The sequence below is a fragment of the Rattus norvegicus genome, chromosome 7 (genome assembly GCF_036323735.1).
Source record: "Rattus norvegicus strain BN/NHsdMcwi chromosome 7, GRCr8, whole genome shotgun sequence".
Classification (NCBI taxonomy): domain Eukaryota; kingdom Metazoa; phylum Chordata; class Mammalia; order Rodentia; family Muridae; genus Rattus; species Rattus norvegicus.
In genome coordinates, this window is record NC_086025.1 from 25,992,004 (window position 1) to 26,014,649 (window position 22,646).

The following is a 22,646-nucleotide window of genomic DNA, read 5'->3' on the forward strand; positions in this document are numbered from 1 at the left end:
CCACAAATATACATAATCTATTAACTAAATAATCATCCTTTACATTTCTAAAACTACCTCCTGGTCTCTTAGGCCAATTTTGTTTAATATAACTTACTCAAACTACTCCACTAAAAAAAGTTAACTTGAAAACAACTTAAAACAATAAAATTAATATAGCCAAAAACAGTACTTACTATATTTCATAATTGTACCTCTCTTGTGGTAGTAAAAGCTACCAGGTATCAATACACCAAAATAAATAAATATGAATAAATGAGATAAAAATTAGAGAGATCTATTTTTCTATAATTCTGTAGAATAAAAGAGGAAATAGCAGAGCAACTGGACTGAGGCACAACTCAGTGATTAAGTCCTTACCTAGCAAATGTGAGACCCATGCTCAGTTCTCAGTACTATTATACAACAACAACAGTTGTACAGTTATACCTAATACTGGCAAAATTTAATAGGATATTTGCCCACTAACATATTGACAAATATTAAAATTTAGACTTGAGAATTTTTATCCTAAAACATATACCTTGCTGGATATTACCATCTAATATGCTAACATGAGATTTCTATTTTATTAATCAAGGAGACGAAAACTGCAAGATGATAAAGTATATCAAATGATGAATTTGCAACCAAGAGATAACAAGATATTTAAAAGCATTTGCTTTGATTTCATAAAACAAAGTAAGACTGAAAGAGTCCATTTAAGATTCCCTTAAAGGGCTGGAATGGGGGTTGGGGATTTAGCTCAGTGGTAGAGCGCTTGCCTAGGAAGCGCAAGGCCGTGGGTTCGGTCCCCAGCTCCGAAAAAAAGAACCAAAAAAAAAAAAAAAAAGGGCTGGAATGATGGCTCAGCGGGTAAAGTATCTCTGTGCAAAACATGAGGACCTGAGTTCAGATCCCCAGCATGACATAAAAGCAGGCTGAGCAGCATGTGCCTGCCAGGAGGAAGACACAGTGGGTAGATGCCCAGAGCTCACTGGCTAGCAAGCCTAGACAATCCAGTACCAGGTTCACTGAGAAACCCTGGCTCAAAAGACAACATGGAGAATTGTTGTGAAAGACATCCCAGTGTTGACCTCCAGCCTTCACACACACACACACACACACACACACACACACACACACACACACACACACACTCACCCAAACCTAGGCATGCTGAAAACACACACAAAAACAATTTATTCAAAACATGGCACTCTTTCTTATAATCCTCACGTGTGGTGGGTAGAAACAGGACACTCAAGTTCAAGGGCAGCACCACCCACACAGTTGAGTTGGAGGAAGAGGACAACCTGAACTGTGCTTCAGGGGAAATCCATCCGAGACCTTTTGGCATTTCTTAATACAAAAACAAAGTCACTCTGTGATATTTTATATGTGTGCGCTTTCAAATTACATTCAAAACTAACCTGTTTGGTTGACTTCTTTGTCCCATTAAAAATCTTCCAGGCCAACCCATTGCCACCACTGGCAATGTGTCGCCCAACATCAAATTCTCTAGTGACAGGGTTTCCCATAACCGCGCTGGTGACATCGGCTGTTACTTTTGTAACAGTACTCTTCAGTTTATTGAGCATGGACTCCATGGCTGCAGTACTTGGTAGTTCAAGTCACCTAGAAACACAAAAGGGTATGGAAAACTGAACGGTTCTTACTTGTTCAGTAAGCTCAGGCACATATTCACATAAGTTCCAAAAATGTGTCCCCTCCAAAAGAGCAACACATGTAAGTTCTAAGTTGATTTTTGTCATCAGAGAACGTGACCACAAGTATAAATTTTAGTCTAGAACACACTCTTCCCAATGTCATATTCAGCAATAAATCTATACTATATAAATATGTTATGTATATTATATATATATATATATATTTAGTGTGCGTGTATGTATAGATACATATAAAATATATGAACCCTAAAATGATCTGCTAACATTTTCTAAAGTATTGGTTGGTACAGTGATGTATAGCCATAGTCTCAGTTATTCATGACATCGAGTCAGGAGGATCCCTCTAGTCCTCCAGTTCAAACCAACCTAGGCAACAACAGTCTGTTAGACTACTGAGGTAGGAGAATTGCTACAACAAGTGGAAATCAATGTGGCCTACAGAGTGAGGCCTCTCTCAGAAGAGGAAGAAGAAGGGAAGAAGAGAACGACGAGGAGGAGCAGGAACAGCAAAACAATGATAACAAAAGGACAGGAAAAAAAAAAGCACAAAAGCAAGGAGATAGCTCAGCGGGGAAAGCATGTGCTGCAGAAGCCTGACAACACAAGAGCCCACATGAAAGAACAGACACCGGAGAGCAGGCATCCAGAAGTCCAGCATCTCCCTACAGGAGAGACAGAGACAGAATACCCAGCCCTGGGCCAGCTAAGGTATCAGGCAGTGAACAAATACTCGCTCCCGCCAAGAGCTGAAGGCGAGAACCAGCACCTGCAGCTGTCCTCTGACCTGACCGCTCTTGTACCTTCTCACCCTCATGCCCCTCCTCCCCCCCTCTCTTTCAAGCCACACTCAAATGGACGAACATGAGGTCATAAAACATGCTTGACATTGTATGAGGGTTAGACATAATTAGGTGTTTTTATGACCATCTATTAATAATTGTTTAGTAAACAGAATCATCAGTAACTTTTTTAAATTAATAATTGTTTAACTTTTCTCGTTTAATAATAATCTGTTGTCCAAAGGAAGTTTTCTTCAAGCTAAAGTATCCCTAAAATATAGTCACAGGAAAATTTTTCAGAGACTACACAGGCTGAGACATTTCAAAGTAGAAGTTTCTAATCTAAAGTCAGATGAAGAAATCGGAGAGTCAAGTGACAGTGACACCTTTAATCACAGCACCCAGGAGGCAGAGACAGACAGATCTGTGAGTTCAAGCCAGCCTGGTCTATATAGAGAATTCCAGGACAAGCAAGACAACATGGAGATCCTGTCTCAAAAGAGAAAAGGAGAGAAGAGACGGGAGGGGAGGGGAGGGAGGAAGCAAAAGAGAAGAAGAAGGAAAAAAAAAAACTCAGAGAGAACTAGAGTTATCATTAGATCCCCATATTAGATTTTGTTTATTTAAGCATTGAAAGTGTTCATATCCTCAGCATAGACTTCAAAACCTCTTAAAAATTTATTTCAAATTCAATCAGTTTCCTTTCTAGCCCTTAAATATTCAATACTGCGTATTAATATTACTCTAACATTTGACTGTAATGGAAGAAAGAACAGAGAGTGAATTTGCCCTCTTAAACAACTTCCAGCACCCAATAGGCAGCATGGGTCTATGATTACAATGAGAAATACAACGAATGCTGTCCCAATTTTCTACCAAGAGGAAGGTTTCAAACCACAGGGAAAAGAACAAAAGTCTGACCAACAACCTAGCTAGGTTGAGGAAGTCATGATGGGCTCTCTCTCCTGTTCTACGGTAAGGCATAGCACCTACAACACTAGGAAGGAATCAGAGACTGAATGCTGAACTCCTTACAGTGTCAAACTACCAGGGTACTGCAAGGCCCAATAGGGGAGCTGTGACAGCAAGAGCTTCAGAGTCCACACAAGACTCCTCCATGGAGAGGGGCTCACTGACAACTATAGTAGTTAGCAGAAACCAAGGAATATCCATGCCTTAGTTATAGAACAAACCAATCCATGTGTGGTGAAATCCTAGCATTCAAAAGGCTGAGGCAGGACGATTAGGGGTTCAGGGCCAGACTCAGACAAATCAAACCAATCAGACAAAATTATGGGTCTAATATGCTTGACATATAAACAGATCCCTAAATTGAGAGATGGAAAAAACTATCTCAAAAAATAATGCACATTTCTTTTCCAAATCTCATCAAACTACAAAGTTCCAAGAAATTTAGTAAGCCCCAAAAAATAAACACAAAGGAAAACATGTCTAAAACTATCATACTAAGTAACTCAAAATCAGGATTAAGTCCTAAAAGTGTCCACAGAACAGATAAATTACAGACAGAACAGAAATAGCACATTTCTCATACTTCATACCATAAACTATGGGTGTACAGCTAACTGAACGAGGTCTGGAAAGTGCTCAAGCAGTCTTCCAGGGCTGGAGAGTTGGTTCAGATGGTGGCTGCTCTTCCAAAGGACCTGGCTTCAGTTTCCAGCACCCACTTGATGGCTTACAGACATCCTTAACTCTATTTCCAGGAAATGCTATGCCCGCTTCCAGCTCTGTGGCCACCAGACATACTTATGGCACATATACATACATTCAGGCACACTCATACACATAAAATAAAATAAATCTTTAAAGAAAAGTAATAGTTTGCCTCAAACTATATAGGTTAGGAGAAAAACTTTCAATAATCAAGTGAAATATGGACATCAGGAGAAATAAAATTTAAATTGCAATAAAGAGGTGGCAACTACTTAAAAAGCAAGATCCAACTATAAGCAGCTTATAGGAGAATACACTAAAAACACAAAGGTATGTGAAAGTCTAACAAAATGGCATTATAAAATATACCAATACAGGCACAGCAGACTTTAAAACAAATAAACACTTTGTAATGACAAAGGTATCAATTCATCCTCAATTGTTGAGTGTTTATATATGCAACAAGACAGTTTTGAAATAAATACAGCAAAAACTGACATCATTAAGAAAAAAATAAAAATCCACCATTTTGCTGGAGACATCAAGAGTTCTTAAGCCTGGCCTTGAGGCACAAGCCAGTAATCACAGCCTCCTAACGGGCTGAGTGAGAGATCACAAGTTCAAGGCTAGTCTGGGAAACATAGTGAGACCCTATCTCAAGTTAAAAAGTAAGAGGATTACAGACACAGCCAAAGGCAAAATATGAAAAAGGCATGTGGCACACAGAGGAGGGTTCTGTTTCAGTAAAAGACCAAATAAAGAGAACCGCCACACTATCAACTGTTTAACTCACGGCTTGGCCTGAAGCTCAGTGGTAGTAAGCTCACCCATGTCCAAGGCCCTGGTACCAGACAAAAATGGAAAGTGTAGGTCCTACACATCTCTGTGATAAGATTTACATGAACTCCGGACTTGCATGAAATAATGAACAACCACACTATATGGCAACCTAGAAATTAGACCTTCACAACTATTTCAGCTCCTACAATTTTCAGATGCCATCAATCTAAAAACACACAAAATGCATTTACTAGTACACATTTACTGGTATTTGAAGAGCACTGGACTAACACAGCACTTGCCTGTGTTCTACTTGCTCTGTTAGTTACAGTAATGCAAATGTAACCTACTTCCTGCTATTAAAGATTTGAACTATATTAAGTAGAAATGGATTCCCTTTCCCTTTTCAATGTAACGCTGCATTTTGTAAGCAGCTAGAAATGTTGCTATTGGCATTTATAAAAACACTTATTTGCGGGGCTGGGGATTTAGCTCAGTGGTAGAGCGCTTACCTAGGAAGCGCAAGGCCCTGGGTTCGGTCCCCAGCTCCGAGAAAAAGAACCAAAAAAAAAAAAAACACTTATTTGCTGTGCCAAGTTGCTCTCTGTGAGCATCTGCTGCTGATTCTGATAAGGCAAAAGGACACAAAATCCTGTTCAAAACCAACGTATGCACTCTTCTACCTCTGCCAGACTGGCTCCACACTGCACACACACTCTGCACCTCGTCATCCAGGAGGATGCAGACAGACGTGAATGGGATGTTTCTGTTCTCAAGCGATCAGTCCTGCGGCAGACCCAGACTGCCCAAATCCCAACAACAAATCAGAGACTTGAATGTGCCAAGGTATACAAACACTAACGTGAGCTCAAAAGGACTGGAGAGATGACTGAAGAGTTAAGAGCACTTATTACAGCAGGGCAGGGGTGACACAACCTTTCCTCCCAGCACTTGGGAGGCAGAGGCAGGCTGTGGGCCAGCCTGGTCTACACAATGAGTTCCAGGAAAGCTACACTGGGCTACACAGAGAAACCCTCCCTCAAACAACAGAGTACTTGCTGCTCTTGCAAAGAACCCAATTTTGGTTCTTAGCACCCACATGGTAGCTCATAACCATCTATAATTTCAGGGATCTAACACCTTCTTCTCTCCTCCATGGATACCAGGCACACACATGATACATATACATGTATACAAGCGAAATAGTTACATACATTAAAAAAAAAAACTAAAAAGCAAGGCATAAAAAAGATGAGCTCAAAAATGCTTTCCGGTGGGAACAAAAAAAGGGATAGAGTGTTAGAGAAAGGATCATTGTGTGCCATAATACAGAAAGATGCTAATGATGTGCACTGAAAATGATAAAACAGTCATGGTGAACACAAAAGCCAGTTCCAGAACTGAGGTTCCAATCTGAGGTAGCTAGCTAGCATCCACACAGAATCAACACTAATTACACAGGCAGGCGACATGGGAACTACCAGTTAGTTATTACTGAAAACCTCCCATGAACCTGATACCTCTATAAGAAAAAGACAGGAGGGAAATAAAGGAAAATAAACTATAAAGGATTTATTCTTCAGACAGCTGGTAAAGCATTATTATACTTGATATACAGTGTTACAAGACCCAGAGAGTAATGTTAAAGATGTTTGTCTTTAAGGCCATTGGCAAAGGACTAGAGAACAGGAAGGACAGAGGAGTAAACACTCAGACAAAAGCAGGAGAAAAGAAAATATGGAAAGACAACAGAAAAGCCAGACTACCCAGAGCACTGAACAAACCAGGCTAGAAGTCACAGAAGGTTCCTGGCATTAAGTAGATGATGAATCCATTCACTGAGCAGAGTACAAGATCCACTTGGGGGGAGCTGAGAGCATGGAAAGACCTCAGCGAACTTCAGTCTGTACAGTGTGGAAAGCCAACAAAACAAGAATAGAGACAAAGATGACCGGCTACACAGAAATGTGTTTTATAATTATAAAGTAACTGTTAGGTGATTTTGTTACACTTCACATTGCAAAGTGCTGAATTAAGGAGATAGCAGTGAGCAAGGAGGGCAGTCAAGATAAGTTCTCAGAGGGATGAGAACTTGGAAACTTCATAAAGGGAGGAGTTAAAACTAGGAATCCCACTCCTCACATTCATCTCCGAGGTCAAAACTGAAGTTCAGAAGAAACCCTTTACCAAGCTAGGACATTGAGTAACAGCTGTTTTTAAGGGAAGAGGAACTCAATTTTGGATATGTATAATCTGAGTTGTATAAATGACAGTATAAGAAAATACAGAGTTTTTGATATAGAGACCCAAAATTCTGAAACGGTTCTTCACTGAAGGTAAAACCATGAGTGAGTACTGTAGACTGATGACTTGGGAAGGGTCACCCAAGGAAAAGTACATCATAACTGCAACAAGTGGCCAAGGACAGAATGCCTGAAACAACATGACACTAACACAAAAGTAGGACAGCGGGATGCAACCTAAAACTTTAAATTACACTTGGTTGGTTGGTTTTGGGTTGTTTGCATGAAACGGGTCTCACCATGTAGTCCAGGCTGGCCTCAAACTCAGAGACCCACCGAGCTCTGCTTCCAGTGCTAGATTAAAGGTGTCCAGCACTAGAAATCTGACATGTGCAAAACCCAGGTTGGTTGCATCTTTTAAAAAAAAATAGCCTTTCAATTTTTATTTGATTAATGAAGAGAGAAATGAGCCACTTTTTTTTTTTTTTTTTTTTTGGTTCTTTTTTTCGGAGCTGGGGACCGAACCCAGGGCCTTGCGCTTCCTAGGCAAGCGCTCTACCACTGAGCTAAATCCCCAACCCCCACTTTTTCTAACGGACAAAATTATAAATAACAGAAATGTCTGCTCAAATATAAGCCATTTCTCCTCATACACTCAGAAGACATCTGAAACTCAACCATCTTTGCCCCTTAGAGCTCAGAGAATACAAATGAAAGTAATGAAGGCTGCCTGACTCTGTCATCCGGTTCAGCATTCACCTGGCTTTCAATGGGACCAACAGGTGACTCTGCTGTATACTAGATCATGCGTGCACCTGGCAAAGTGGGTAGCATGTTACATCTGACACTGATGGCAGGAGCTGAAGCAGCAGATAATTACTTGATCATGAACATTAGGTACAACAAACAATGTAATATGTAAAATTACATTTATGCTAGAATAACTCTTAAATTTCAAATAACTAGAGTCCTTTTAACACCCAAGAAAATGAAAATTGTATTTTATTAAATGTATTACAATGAACTGTTATCTAAAATACATTTGATAGTTAAAATACTTATATTTACACAGTATCAGAAGATAAAAGAACTGGAGAGAGAGGGGCAGATCCCAGAACGGAAGGAAGCAGGAAAGAGAGAAGATAGACAAAGAAACCTATCATGCCCAGTGGCAGAAAGATCAGGATTTCAGGGCCTGCCTCAGCTAAACAGTTATTAAGTTTGGGGCCAGCCTGGTCTCCATAAGAGTCTTATCTAAAAACCCAGGGTTGCTGAGATGGCGAGACCAGTAAAGACACTCACTGCCATACTTGATGCCCGAGTTCCATCCCTGGACCTACACAGTGGAAGTGACAACCTACTGTGGCAGTCTCCTCTGACCTAACGCTCACCCCACAGCACACAGACCCACACGAGTGCACACACCAAATCACGTCTCCTCTGACCTAACGCTCACCCCACAGCACACAGACCCACACGAGTGCACACACCAAATCACGTCTCCTCTGACCTAACGCTCACCCCACAGCACACAGACCCACACGAGTGTGCACACCAAATCACGTCTCCTCTGACCTAATGCTCACCCCACAGCACACAGACCCACACGAGTGCACACACCAAATCACGTCTCCTCTGACCTAATGCTCACCCCACAGCACACAGACCCACACGAGTGCACACACCAAATCACGTCTCCTCTGACCTAACGCTCACCCCACAGCACACAGACCCACACGAGTGTGCACACACCAAATCACGTCTCCTCTGACCTAACGCATACACCATAGCACACAGACCCACACGAGTGTGCACCAAATCACATCTCCTCTGACCTAATGCGTACACCATAGCACACAGACCCACACGAGTGCACACACCAAATCATGTACTTTCAGAAAAATTATGTAAAAACTGAAAAGGAAAGGAAAGGAAAGGGAAAGGGGTGAAAGAAGGAAAAAGTGTAAAGAAGAGATGAAGGAAGGAAGGGAGAGGGGAAGAAGGGGAGAGAGGGAGGGAGGGAGTAGGGAAGGAAAGGGAAATGTAAGCGGAGCACAGCACAATGTGTGAAAACGAATTCATGAAGTGCTTAAGAATTCTACAAGACAAAGGATTCAGACTGGCAAACACCTAAACACCCTGGGTAATCCACAGACCTACCGACTGTCTAAGGACCTATGGACCTCTAAGGAATCAGAATCTGGATCTTGATCAAACCCTGGGAGACAGATGCACAGCATGTACGAGACTGGAGTGTCTTACTATATAATATCCAATACCAACTCCACTGCAGCCAATGCCAATACTAATACTTACTGTATGATGGTCACTACTGCCTGTCAATGTGACTGGGTCTGGACCAACTAAGGGACAGGCCTCGAGGTGGCTCCACAAGGGTACTTCTTGGGAGAGTTAACTGAGGAGATGAAGACTGTCCTGTAGAGCTGGCAGCCCTTCTAGAGACAGCCCTGATGTACAGAGAGTGGGCCTTTTTCACCTGCCTGCTTTCCTTCCTCGCAGGCTACTGAATCTACCTTGTTGCTGCCACTGTAGTTGCCATCTGTCTTAACTTGTGTTTTGTTGCTATGAAGAGACAAGGTAACTCTTGTAAAGGCAAGCATTTAAATGGGGCTGGCTTACAGTTTCAAAGGTTCAGTCCATTATCATCATGGCAGGAAGCGTGGCAGTGTCCAGGCAGACATGGTAATCCAGAAGGAGCTCAGTGTTCTACATCTTGATCCAAAGGCAGCCAGAAGGAGAATGACTCCTTCTGCACTGGGCAGAGCTTGAGCATTAGGAGCCCTCAAAGCCCACCCACACAGTGACATACTTTCTCCAACAAGGCCACAGCTATTCTAACAAGGCCACGCCTCCCAGCAGTGTCACTCCCTGTGGGCCAAGCATTCAAACATACGAGTCCATGGGGACCAAACCTATTCAAGCACTACGCCATCCTTGCTGACAGCAGAACCCAGTTTCTTCCGCCTTCCAGTGTGGACTGAAGACAAGCAGTCCTCCACGAATACCCAAAGTCTTCCACAGTAACCAGGTTGGCCTCTCCAGCATGCAGATGGCCAATGCTGGACCGCCTCAGCCTATGATGGAAGGCAACCTAATAATCCTCGTCTAATATATACTGATTCTGTATTAGAGAATCCAACTCACACACTCGTCTAACTCCTCATCTATGATAGGGGTGGGGGGTCACCAATACCTCCTAGTTGACTGTTATAGGAATTAAAGACGATGATACATCTAGAACACAGTCCATTTCTGGTGCATTTAGTAAGCTCTCAGTGAATACACTCAGTTAACAAACAGGTACACGGTATCAGGAGGTGAGAAACATGACTATGGGAGCTGCAGTGGTGTCCTGAGAACACTTAATAAGGGGGATCTATACCGATCAAAGACTATTTGAAGTGGACTGAATGATAAACAGGCATTAACCGGGAGTTTGGAAAAAGAACATTTCCGGGCTCTTGTGGACACTTCCAGGAAGTATAACCAATAGCCATGTGCCTGGAGGAGGAACAGGAAAACAGACGGTGGACACAGTGACAGGGAAGAAGAAGACTGCCAAAGGTACTGTAGACATGAAGCTAGACGAACATACGGGGGGAAACAGTTGTGCAGGAGTGAGGCTGGGCATTGGCAGGGAGGCAGAGGCCTTTGCGAGTTCAAGGCCAGCCTGGTCTACAAAGGGAGTTCCAGGACAGCCAAGGCTTACACAGGGAAACCTTGTGTCACAGAAGCAAAGCAGAACAAAACAAATCAACAACAACAAAGAAAGAATTTCAGTTACTCCAACACAACTGAGAAGAGGCAATCGTGATCAGATCTCTATTTTGAAAATGTCAACTCTAGCATAGAAACTACGGGAATTAAGCACCCTAGATGCAAGAGACCAGTGTGGCTGGAACAAGAAGGTAATGCTGAAGATGAAGAGAAAGAAGATTCAAGAAAATCAATAGGACCTCCTAAGAGATGGCTAACAAGGCATAATAGGAACAACAAATTTCAACTCCTACAGAACAGGATCAAAACATAGTATGACGGCCCTATTTTTTTTTCTTGAGAGGATAAATCACAAATTTCAATTATATCAACATGATATAATTCCCACATATAGAATGAATTCGTAGAGCAGTGTCCTACTGTATGGAATTACAACCCACCTGTATTACATATGCAATCGTCTCTTACAGACAAAGTGAATAATCTTCACATGTGCGTAAGATCTATCTGAACAGAATAAAGGTCCATATCTTCAATTAGGTTCCTTTCCTCTACATAACCACGATCCCCTTCTCCTCCAACCTTTATTAAGGAGGGGGAAAGCCTTCAAAGTCGAAAAGGAAATCTTTCGAGCAAACACCAGACACGCTGGAGTTTTATAATGGCTGACTGACTTACAGCATTTTTGTTAAATTGCTTTTTTCTGAACTAAGGCGCCCGGCTCAGAAAACTTAAATACAGTTTTTTTTTTAAAAAGTGTCACCACACAAACAATCCCTGGTTTTGATGTGCAAAAAACTCTAGTTGATAATTTACAATCAAATCACTTTAAGTCGTTGGTCTGGAGTCTCATCAATCCAGTTAGGAGAGGGAAACACTGGTGTCCTTAATTAATGATCACAGGTAATGCGTCCAGGTGAATCCCCAGAAGTTTCTGCAAGCTTTCTCTGTCTAAACCTTCCTCTGTAGCTTAAACAAACAAGCGGACAGGAGCCCCCGACGGGGACTTCATTCTCTCAAACCTTATCTGCCCCACCCACCTCACACACAATAACCGTCCAGGCCAGAAAGACAACTACCGACAGAAAAGGGCGTCCGGAGTGCAGGGCCTTAGCTGGTGACCCCCAGCTACCGGAACCGAGTTTCAGAAACGAGGGGGGCTGTCTCAGCAGTCCCGGAGCAGTATCCAATTTCCCAAAAGGATACCGAGATCTCCACGGCGGAAACCCGAGCTCCTGCGCCGGCTCTGGGGACTCTCCCCAGCAGCAGAACGACACAGGCACCGAGTCTCCCGTCGCCTAAAGGCCTCGCCTGGAGTCACTGGCCTCTCAGATCCGCTCCCTACCGCTTGTCACTACCTGGGTCCGGCTTCCCGGGCCACCCACCGCCGGCCCGTCCAACCCGGCCCGTCCCTAGGCAACAGTCGCCAGCCGCGAGGCCCGGGGAGGCCCGTAGCCCATTAGCTGGCCGCTGACCCAGGTCGCCCGGTGCCCGCGACAGGTCACTCACCTCTCAGCCGGCTACCTGGAGGGGCGGTGCTAGGGCCCGTCCCCCGCCCGCTCCCTCAATGCCTCCGGGCTGTGACTGCTCGGGCCGCGCGCCTGGCCGCCACCGAACGCTTACTCCATCTCCTCCGCCACCCCCGAGGCCGCAGAACCCCGAGACCGAGGAGTAAAGGGGGAAGGGAGGGAAGGGACTAGGGAGGAAGAGCACGGTAGGGGGAAGAGCACCGAAAGACCTGCCCGCTCCTGCATGACGTCACTTCCGGGCGGTTCGGAAGGGTGGGGCTTGACTTCCCTCCGCCCCCTGAGGCAGAATGGGGCGGGGCTCCGGGGGCTGGGGAGGAGCCCGGGCGTCTGCTGACAGCGGTGCCTGTGACTTTGATCTGCAGTCTTCACCAGCAAGAGGAGCTTTCCCGGCTTACTCGGCTGGGAAGGCCGAGTTTCTGGAGCCGTAGAAGAGGATTCTCAAAGATAATGAGGACAGGTAACCAAATGTATATTGGAGATAACTGACAAAAGCGACTAGATAGCCTCTGAAGCTCTGGTTGTAAGGCCCCGCCCCCTTTTCTGTTTCCTGAGCCACCTGCCCTTGCAGGTCTAGTGACTGAGTGTACTCAGCCTTCTCTTACTTTTCATAAAGTGACCTTAGAACCTAGAAAAGCCGAGCTTCTCACGCGGGGCCGTGTTAAAGTGCACGTTCTGCTGCTGAAGTAGGATCGGATAGTCTGCGTTTCTAAAACATGCTCGGATAACCCCAGTGCCGCAGTTCCACAATTAGAGCAACAAACACTATTTATCTTACATGCTTAATGAAAGAAGTAAATTGTTCCGAAAATATAGACGTCACTGGGCACAGCCTCTGTCTCCCTGCTATCCATTCAAGTAGCCCGTCCATAGTCCCACCACCCTAATAACCCTAACCCTGCCTCCCCTGTCTCTGCTCTGTTCAAGTTAAAGTGTCTTAAGATGGGTAATAGGATAGACTATTACAAGAAGAATTGGAGGAGGGATGGGAGAAGAATTATGGGGGGAGGGGCGCGCGTACGCTGCCCTGGTGTGTTTACATGTTTGTGTGGGTGCAACTGTATGTACACATGCCAGAAAAAGCCAAGGCCAGAGGTTAGCCTTAGGTGTTGTTCCTCGGGAGCTGAACCTCTTGTTTTTTTGAGATAAGGTCTCCAAAAACCTGGTGCTTTGCCTTTCTCCATCTCTTCAGCTCTGAAATTAGGAGCATCCACCACCAAGCCTGGCTTTTTTAATGTGCGTTCAGGAGATCCAACTTAGGTCCTGTACTGGCTAGTTTTGTGTGTCAACTTGACACAAGCTGGCGTTATCACAGAAAAGGAGCCTCGGTTGTGGAAATACCTTCATAAAACCCAGCTATAAGGCATTTTCTTAACTAGTGGTCAAAGGCCCAGCCCATTGTGGGTGGTGCTGTCCCTGGGCTGGTGGTCTTGGGTTCTATAAAAAAGCAAGCTGAGCAAGCCAGAGGAAGCAAGCCAGTAAGCAGCACCCCTCCATGGCCTCTGCACCAGCTCCTGCTTCCTGGCCTGCTTGAGTTCCAGTCCTGACTTCCTTTGGTGATGAACAGCAATGTGGAAGTGTAAGCTGAATAAACCCTTTCCTCCCCAACTTGCTTCTTGGTCATGATGTTAGTGCAGGAATAGAAACCCTGACTAAGGCAGGTCCTCATGCTTAGAAGATAAGCATTTCACAGGGGTTGGGGGTTTAGCTCAGTGGTAGAGTGCTTGCCTAGCAAGCGCAAGGCCCTGGGTTCGGTCCTCAGCTCTGGAAAAAAAAAAAAAAAGATAAGCATTTCACTAGCTGAGCCTTCTCTTTCCAGCCCCAGAGAGATGGACATTTATTTCTGTCATTTTGCCAAGAGTATCTTATAACGTATGTGTTAGTAATGCCACTTCTAGTTCTTCCTGTCAAGAAAGGAAAGGCTTAGATTCTTGTATTCTGCACACAAAACATCTAGAAATATTAATGTTCTCTATCTTTCAACTTCTTTTTCTTCCTTCTATGCCTTAATTTCAAATTTTACTGGGGTAGGGAGAGCTAGTTTATCTCTACTATAAACACAGGTCTCTTTTTTGGAATGTTAAAATGGTCTAGGATCAGATGTTAGCAGTGATTGTACAATGTTGCCAATGCACTAAGAAACATTGAATTAAACCTTTTGAAGGACTGGAGAGATGGCTCAGCAGTTAAGAGCACTGACTGCTCTTCCAGAGGTCCTGAGTTCAATTCCCAGCAACCACATGGTGGCTCACAACCATCTGTAATGGGATCTGATGCCCTCTGCTGGTGTGTCTGAAGACAGCCACAGTGTACTCACATACATACAATAAATCTTTAACGAAAAAACAAAAAACATTTTGGCAGATCTGAGCTTCTTCCATGTTAAGAAGCCTAACCCTTTGCAGATCTTGTGAGGATAGCTGTTGCAGGATATCTGATCACACCTCGAACCCCCGAGATTGTGGTACTGAAAAAAACCTGTTTCTAGTTGTGGTATGACTCAGCCCCAGCTCATACCTCTCTGTTCATTGTAAACAGGATTAAATTAAGTCAACCATAGGTCAAGAGGCAGAGCAAGAAACCAGTTGACAGGGAGAGAACGTAAGAAGAAAACAGAGAGTAAGAGAAGGTCAGGAGGATGGATAGAGACACATACAGGAAGTAGAAGGGCGGGACATTCCGTTTGAAGGGTTTTTGAGACAGCTTGGCAAAAGATCGCATCCTCTTTTGGCATGTCGGCTGTGGACGTTCAGCTGGGTGCTTTCTCTGCCTCTCTAAGCTAGCAGACGTCATCCCAGCATCTGGCTCCCAAGTCTCTTATTGGTAAAATTGAATGCTTGAGATTCTGTTAAAAACAACAGATAGCGACAGCTAGGTCCATAAACAAAGCAACCTCATCATGTCTGGAAGGTAACATTCTCCTGTCCTCTTTCCATCCTTTCTTTCCCCTCTTCTATGATTATCCTAAGCTTTGGGGAACAGAGATAATATACCTATCTCGTTGGGGGCTGGAAACTCAAGAGTCACTTATTCTCAGCACCCTCACCAGATGAGTCTCTGCAGTAACCACTGACCACTAAAACACGAGGCTTCTGTGCCCCAGACTAAGAGCAGCGTTAGTCTATAGGCGTAAACATTTAGAAGCTAATTCGAAAGTCACGTCATGCCCAGATAGCACAATAACATTATTACTATTGCCCCAAGAGCTATAACTCCTCAGATATAGGTTTTTGACCAAGCTCACAGTACAAGGCATGAATTCCCTCCTGTGAAGTGAGTCTCAATTCAACCAGAAAGCAGTTGGTATTCCACATGACAGTCGTGCCGCTATTGTACCACTGGAGACATCTTGCTCGGAGATTCTGCTGTGTAGCGGTCAGCATTCACACTCAGGTAAGAATATTGATGCTTTTTCTCCCTTAAAATCTTAAATAGCAACCTCCAGCACCACAAAAGCTACCCAACAAAGAGAAAGCTACCATTTCAGTTCCAATTTGATTTTATTTTAAATCTTACAACCAAAGCATGAGCTATCTTTAGCAAAAGAGTCCTAATATTCAGTTGTTGGTGCCAACCAACAGCAGAGACATTAGGTTATGTTATTTCAGTGGCCCCATCATGGCAAGGGTGTTGCTGCTGTTATTGTTGAAGAGGACTTATGATATGCATTATATATTACATATTATATCTCAAAGAAAAATTATATATGAACATTATAAAAATACCAAAATGTGACCAAGCATGGTAGCACATGCCTTTAATCCCAGCACTGGGGACAGAAATGGATCTGTGTGAGTTTGAGGCTAATTTGGACAATATAGAGAATCGCAGGGTACTCGGGGATGTATCATGAAACCCCGTCTCAAAAAAGAAAGTAAAAAGAAATGTAATTGTTCTCTCCCATATACAGTATACTTTTGTGTCCCCAAGATTACTAACTGGAAGTTTATCCTTCTAGATCTTACTGTTTATATGTATTTGTGTGCAGATTGTAGGATCGTGGTATAAAAGTCTTCTGCTTAGCTTGTTAATTTTTTTCTTATTAGGTTTTGGTGTTTGTTGTTTTGTTTTGTTGTCCTAGTGGATAAGATCTTCCTGGTCACTCAGTGTTTTTCATTTCCTCCAGAAGCAGCCAGCTTTCCTGCAACACAACCATGCCATAGCTTTTTTTCCCCCCAGAAGAAAGATACTTTGATAATTTAGAGGTTTTTATTCTCTCCCAGCAGACTTTTGAAAAGATCTAGTTTTATTTTTATTGATATATGCAAGTGTGGAGCTTTAAATAAATGCTTGGTCATCGGGGAATCGTGCAACCTGAGAGAGATTAGAAGTGTGGCCTTAAAGTTTAGAACAGAGGCAGAAGGAACACCCATTCAAAGCCTGCCCCACATGTGACCCATACATATACAGCCACCAAACTAGATAAGATGGATGAAGCAAAGAAGTGCAGGCCGACAGGAACCGGATGTAGATCTCTCCTGAGAGACACACCCAGAATGCCAGCAGCAAACCACTGAACTGAGAACGGGACCCCCGTTGAAGGAATCAGAGAAAGGACTGGAAGAGCTTGAAGGGGCTCGAGACCCCATATGAACAACAATGCCAACCAAACAGAGCTTCCAGGACTAAGCCACTACCCAAAGACTATACATGGACTGACCCTGGGCTCCAACCTCATAGGTAGCAATGAATAGCCTAGTAAGAGCACCAGTGGAAGGGGAAGTCCTTGGTCCTGCCAAGACTGAACCCCCAGTGAACATGATTGTTGGGGGGAGGGTGGTAATGGGGGGAGGATGGGGAGGGGAACACCCATATAGAAGGAGATGGGGAGGGGTTAGGGGGATGTTGGTCCGGAAACCGGGAAGGGGAATAACACTCGAAATGTAAATAAGAAATACTCAAGTTAATAAAGATTTAAAAAAAAAAAGTGTGGCCTTGTGGGAGGAAGTACGTCACTGGTGGTGGGCTTTGAGGTTTCAGAAGCCCAAGCCGGATCCAGTGGCTCACTCTTTCTGCTGCCTTCTGATTCAGATGTAGAATTCGGTTCCTTCCCCAGTGCCATGTCTGCCTGCCTGACACCATGCTTCCTGCCATGCTGATAGCAGACTAAATCTCTGAACCTGTAGGCCAGCCCAGTTAAATACTTTCCTCTGTAAGAGCTGCTGTGGTCATGGCAACTTTCTACAAGGATAGGACACTGACTAAGACAACAAGTGTGCTGTGTCTCTGCCCTGTGTGTGTGTGTGTAATGTGTGCGTGTATAATGTGTAGTGTGTGCCTGTATAGTGTGTAGTGTGTGTATAGTGTGTGTGTGTGTGCGTGTAGTGTGTGTGTGTATAGTGTGTAGTGTGTGTGTAGTGTGTGTGTATAGTGTGTAGTGTGTGTATATAGTGTGTGTGTGTAGTGTGTGTGTGTAGTGTGTGCATGTATAATGTGTAGTGTGTGTGTGTAGTGTGTGTGTATAGTGTGTGTGTGTAATATATGTGTGTGTAGTGTGTGTGTGTAGTGTGTGTGTGTAATATATGTGTGTGTAGTGTGTGTATAGTGTGTAGTGTGTGTGTATAGTGTGTAATGTGTGTAAAGAGTGTGTGGGTGTAGTGTGTGTGTGTGTTACATAGTGAGAACCTGTCTCGAAGGAGCTGCTGACTCTTTGGTGACTTTCTACAAGGATAGGACACTGACTAAGACAACAAGCATGCTGTGTCTCTGTCCTGTGTGTGTATGTGTGTGTGTGTGTGTGTGTGTGTGTGTGTGTGTGTGTGTAGTGTGTGTATATAGTATGTGGGTGTAGTGTGTGTGTAGTGTGTGGGTGTAGTGTGTGTGTAGTGTGTGTGTGTGTTACATAGTGAGAACCTGTCTCGAAGGAAGGAAGGAAGGAAGGAAGGAAGGAAGGAAGGAAGGAAGGAAGGAGAAAAAGGAGAGATAGGGAAGGGAAGAGGGAAGAAGGAAGGACAGAAATCCTTATTTAAAAAAAGAGAAAGGCGGGGTTGGGGATTTAGCTCAGTGGTAGAGCGCTTACCTAGGAAGCGCAAGGCCCTGGGTTTGGTCCTCAGCTCCAAAAAAAAGAACCAAAAATAAAAGAGAAAGGAAATAAGGAAAGAATCGTGGTGAAAGAAAGAAAGAAAGAAAGAAAGAAAGAAGGAAAGAAAGAAAGAAAGAAAGAAAGAAAGAAAGAAAGAAAGGAAGGAAGGAAGAAAGAGAAGAACAGAAATCTTTGGGAAGCCATAGCTCTGTAATAATGATGACTCAGGGGCTGGAGAGATGGCTCAGCAGTTAAGAGCACTGACTGCTCTTCCAGAGGTCCTGAGTTCAAATCCCAGCAACCACATGGTCGCTCACAACCCTCTGTAATGAGATCTGATGCCTTCTTCTGGTGTATCTGAAGACAACTACAATATATTGATATGTAATAAATAAATCTTTAAAAAAATGAGGACTCAGATTTATTTACTCTGATCTGACATGTGTTCTGAAGTGACCTTCTTAAGATTATTTGACTTATATATCACATTTTACATCCTTGTATGTCCATGGTTATGTAAAACTTCTCTGGTGAAGAAGGGCTGGGAATGCAAATCATTTAAGTATCTCTGCTCTAAATATTAGTCTTCCCTAGAGTCTCTTCTAGTTCTTTCTTCTCTACATACTTTCCTTGGGCACCCTGTATGTACTTGATTCTGTGATGACTTGATGAAAGAAATGCAGTAAAGGTTGTAACCATTAATGAAATATGACTGCATCCCACCTGACTGCCTGTGGTGGTTTGAATGAAAATGGCCCCCATAGACTCACAGACAGTGGTGCTATCAGGAGGCGTGTCCTTGGTGGAGTGGGTGTGGCCTTGTTGGAGGAAGTGTGTCACTGGGGGTGGGCTTTAAGGCAGTCTATCACAATATATATAACGAATAACTTTCTTAAATTGTCAACAATAGAAGACAGATTAGGCTTTGAAATAAAGGGTCAATGCATATGGTAATTCTAAGGTTAACACACTCAAAGGATAATACAGTCAGCAGAATAGAGTAAATTTCTGCTCTGAGTCTCTAGATATCCTTGGCTTGGTTGGTTTTTAAAATGAGAAAGCATATCAGTTCCTCAGAAGACATAAAGTTTCTCTTGGTATAAATATTTAAAAGTGCTCTCCATGATAGAATAAATACATTTTAAAAAGTTCGTGTCATACATCCTCCATGGTAGCTTTAGATCAGCCTTCCTCATTCTGGGACCCTTTAATGTAGTTCCTCATGTTGTGCTGACCCTCAGCCATAAAATTATTTCTGTTGTTACTTCATAACTAAAATTTTGTTACTGTTATGAACTGTAATGTAAATATCTGTGTGAATAACATGTTTACATTGCTGCCTTATGAGATTTCAGTTTGGCCCTAAACTGCAATATATTTTCTACAATATATTTTCTACAATGCGAAAACATGGCTTGGAGCATTTCCTTTATTTGCATTTATCAATCAATTTAAATTAATTAAGTATTCTCATTAACTATGGTTTAGAAATGGAATAACTATTATATTGGTTGAACATGTGTTTTTACTTGTTAATCTTGACAGATGAATTTTTTTTCTTTCTCAGCTAAGAGGGACAGCTGGAAACAACAAACATTGTCACATCTTCTTCAATGGATCCACTTCTGATCTTTGAAAATCCTTTGAAAAGCCTCCAGTGAAAATGCAAACTTCCCAGCTAAGTGAAGAGGGAGATGTTGTCATTTCTAACACTGAGACAAGAGGGAGATGATTCAAACCCAAGTAAAGAGTCAAAATTATACACTGTCAAATAATTTATAACTAAAAGCTCTCCCATTTATTTGTTCTTGGTACCTTAAGATATGAGAACACGGGGCTGGAGAGATGACTCAGCGGTTAAGAGCACTGACTGCTCTTCCAGAGGTCCTGAGTTCAAATCCCAGCAACCACATGGTGGCTCACAACCGTCTGTGATGGGGGCTGATGCCCTCTTCTGGTGTGAATGAAGACAGCGACGGTGTACTCACATACATTAAATAAATCTTAAAAAAAAAAAAAAAGACATGAGAACACATCTATAGTATAAGCCCATAGTCCCATCTCTAGTTTATGATTTAACTGAATTTTCAGATAGGTGTGCTTTAATCCTAGCACTCAGGAGGAAAAACCAGGCAGATCTCTGTGAGTTTGAGGCCAGGCTGATCTACATGACAAGACTTTTTCAACAAAGGGAAGAGAAGGAGGAAGAACAAGAAGAAGAACAAAAAGGAGGAGGAGAAGGTTAGAGGAAAGAAAGCAAAAAGAAGGCCATCTGAATTTCCATTTTCTCTAACAGAGCCAACACTGGTAATAAAAGATGAGACCATTAGAAATTGGTGTTCCATTATGTGCTTCCAGTTTCTCCCACGCCAACCCAACTCATCATTTTTGCTTTATGATGCTAAAACATTTGAACATCACAGTCTATACCAGATTATTTATTCCCTCTCTTCAAAATCTACTGTATGGATAATCTCTTGTGCACAGTGTAAGAACATCACGTGTCAATAAAAAGCTGAATGACCTTTAGCAAGGCAGGAGAGAAGAGAAGGTGAAATATTCAGCAGAGAGAGAGAGAGAGAGAGAGAGAGAGAGAGAGAGAGAGAGAAATTCTGGGAAGGAGTCAGGTGTGAAGAAGGAGGGGTTCCACCACCAAGAAATGGAGGAAGACAGAGGTGTAAAACTGAGGAGAAGTAACCAGCAACATGGCAGACAGAGAATAGTATAAATGAATTCACTGAGATATGAACTAGTTAAGGAACAACCCTAGCTTAAGGCCTAGGTATTAACCATAAATGAATGAGCCATCATGTCATTCATTATTCAGGAACTGGGGCAGACATAGAAAAGACCAAATGGTTACAGTCCACAGTCTAGTAAAGGAGATAGACATGAAAGAAAAAAACAGTGCAGTTTGATGAAGCCACCATGAAAGTCAGCCTGTGGACAAGAGTCCCAGGGAGTCCTGTAAACTGAATACTTTCCACTATGCTCCCAATTCCAAGATGTTTGCCGTTTCTAGTAAACCAGTAGCTGGGAGATATGAGAACCTTGGCTTTGGTTGCTGTTCCAGCAAAGTGCAAACGCAATGCTTTCTCTGTGAGAACCAAATGGTGACTAAGCCTCCAAAGCCAGGAGGCAGTAAGCTTATCTGGGAAGGGCATGGTGGCTGAGAACTTGTGGGTCCATGTAGTGTCTACCATTCTGCATTTAATTGGGGCTGACTTATAGGTTCAGAGGTTCAGTCCATTGTCACCATGGCTGTGAGCTTGGAAACACACAGACCAACAAAGTGCTGGAGACTGAACTGAGAGTTCTTGATCCGAAGGCGGCAGAAGGAGACTATCCTACTGGGCATGACTTGAGCATATGTAAGACCTCAAAGCCCAACTCCACAGTGACACACTCCTCCATCAGGGCCACGGCTTCCAATAGTACCACTCCCTATGGGACTATGGAGGCCAGTTCAAACTACCACACCATACTATCTTCAGCTACTGATCCTAAGGTCTAGAAGATGATAAGTCCCACAGATCCTACAAGACACACCATTTTCACCTGTAAGAGAAGGAAGGAGGGAGGGATAGATACTCAAAGAAATAAACTCATCTAGGGTTGGGAATATAGATTAGAGGTAAGAGTGCAGGCAGAGCATGCATGAGGCACCCACCCCCAGGTAGAATCTTCAGTACAGGAATATATAAATATATATTTATATAATAACAAATATATATGTATATATTTATATATAGTCAAATATGTATTAAATATAATATAAATATTATGTATTAAATATATAACAGTATATATATATTTAATTGTGTATAATTGAGTACCTTTAAATAATATAAAATATTATGTTATACACTATGATATATATATTTAATATATTAATATATTTCAGAAAAATGTATTTGAGAAAATATTTTAGTCAGAGAACGAATAAATACCTAGAAGGCTGAGATGGGGGAAGGGCAAGAGGAGCAGAGAAACCAGTAGGTAACGTACTTTGTTCTCGGCTCGACTGTTCGTTTTCCCTTCTTACCCACTATGCATGCACACATACATCCCAAGTAAATATGGTTAAGACTGTGGGAATGCGCAGAAGTTGAAGAATAATACAGATATCGTAAAATAACTATATGCTGCCCAGTTTTTAAAGGAAGCTATGTGTGATGGTTTTTATATGCTTGGCCCAGGGAGTGGCACTA

The 22,646-nt window shown here is 42.9% G+C and overlaps 1 protein-coding gene and 1 long non-coding RNA gene across 7 annotated transcripts in view; one reads left to right on the forward strand and one right to left on the reverse strand.

Moving 5' to 3' along the window:
• The window catches only part of Scyl2 (SCY1 like pseudokinase 2), a 52,930-nt gene extending 40,270 nt beyond the window's left edge, over nt 1-12,660 (reverse strand). For 2 of the 5 annotated variants that reach the window (XM_006241242.5, XM_006241241.5), the window contains exons 1-2: nt 12,397-12,660; nt 1,413-1,617 (exon numbers count right to left, since the gene is read on the reverse strand). In XM_006241242.5, coding sequence (XP_006241304.1) covers nt 1,413-1,589 — 177 coding nt within the window. In that variant the 5' untranslated portion in view covers nt 1,590-1,617; nt 12,397-12,660. Of the gene's footprint in view, nt 1-1,412; nt 1,618-9,789; nt 12,355-12,396 lie in introns of those variants that run through there. The other 3 variants (NM_001191780.1, XM_017594827.3, XM_063263439.1) reach the window with 3 other exon arrangements.
• On the forward strand, nt 12,661-20,768 carry LOC134479856 (uncharacterized). 2 transcript variants are annotated; one of them, XR_010053660.1, is made up of 3 exons: nt 12,683-12,873; nt 15,618-15,806; nt 20,003-20,768. It is a non-coding gene; the product is annotated as an uncharacterized LOC134479856 (long non-coding RNA). The 2 variants fall into 2 exon arrangements; XR_010053659.1 differs by having other exon boundaries at nt 12,661-15,806.
• Nucleotides 20,769-22,646: the final 1,878 nt, after the last annotated feature.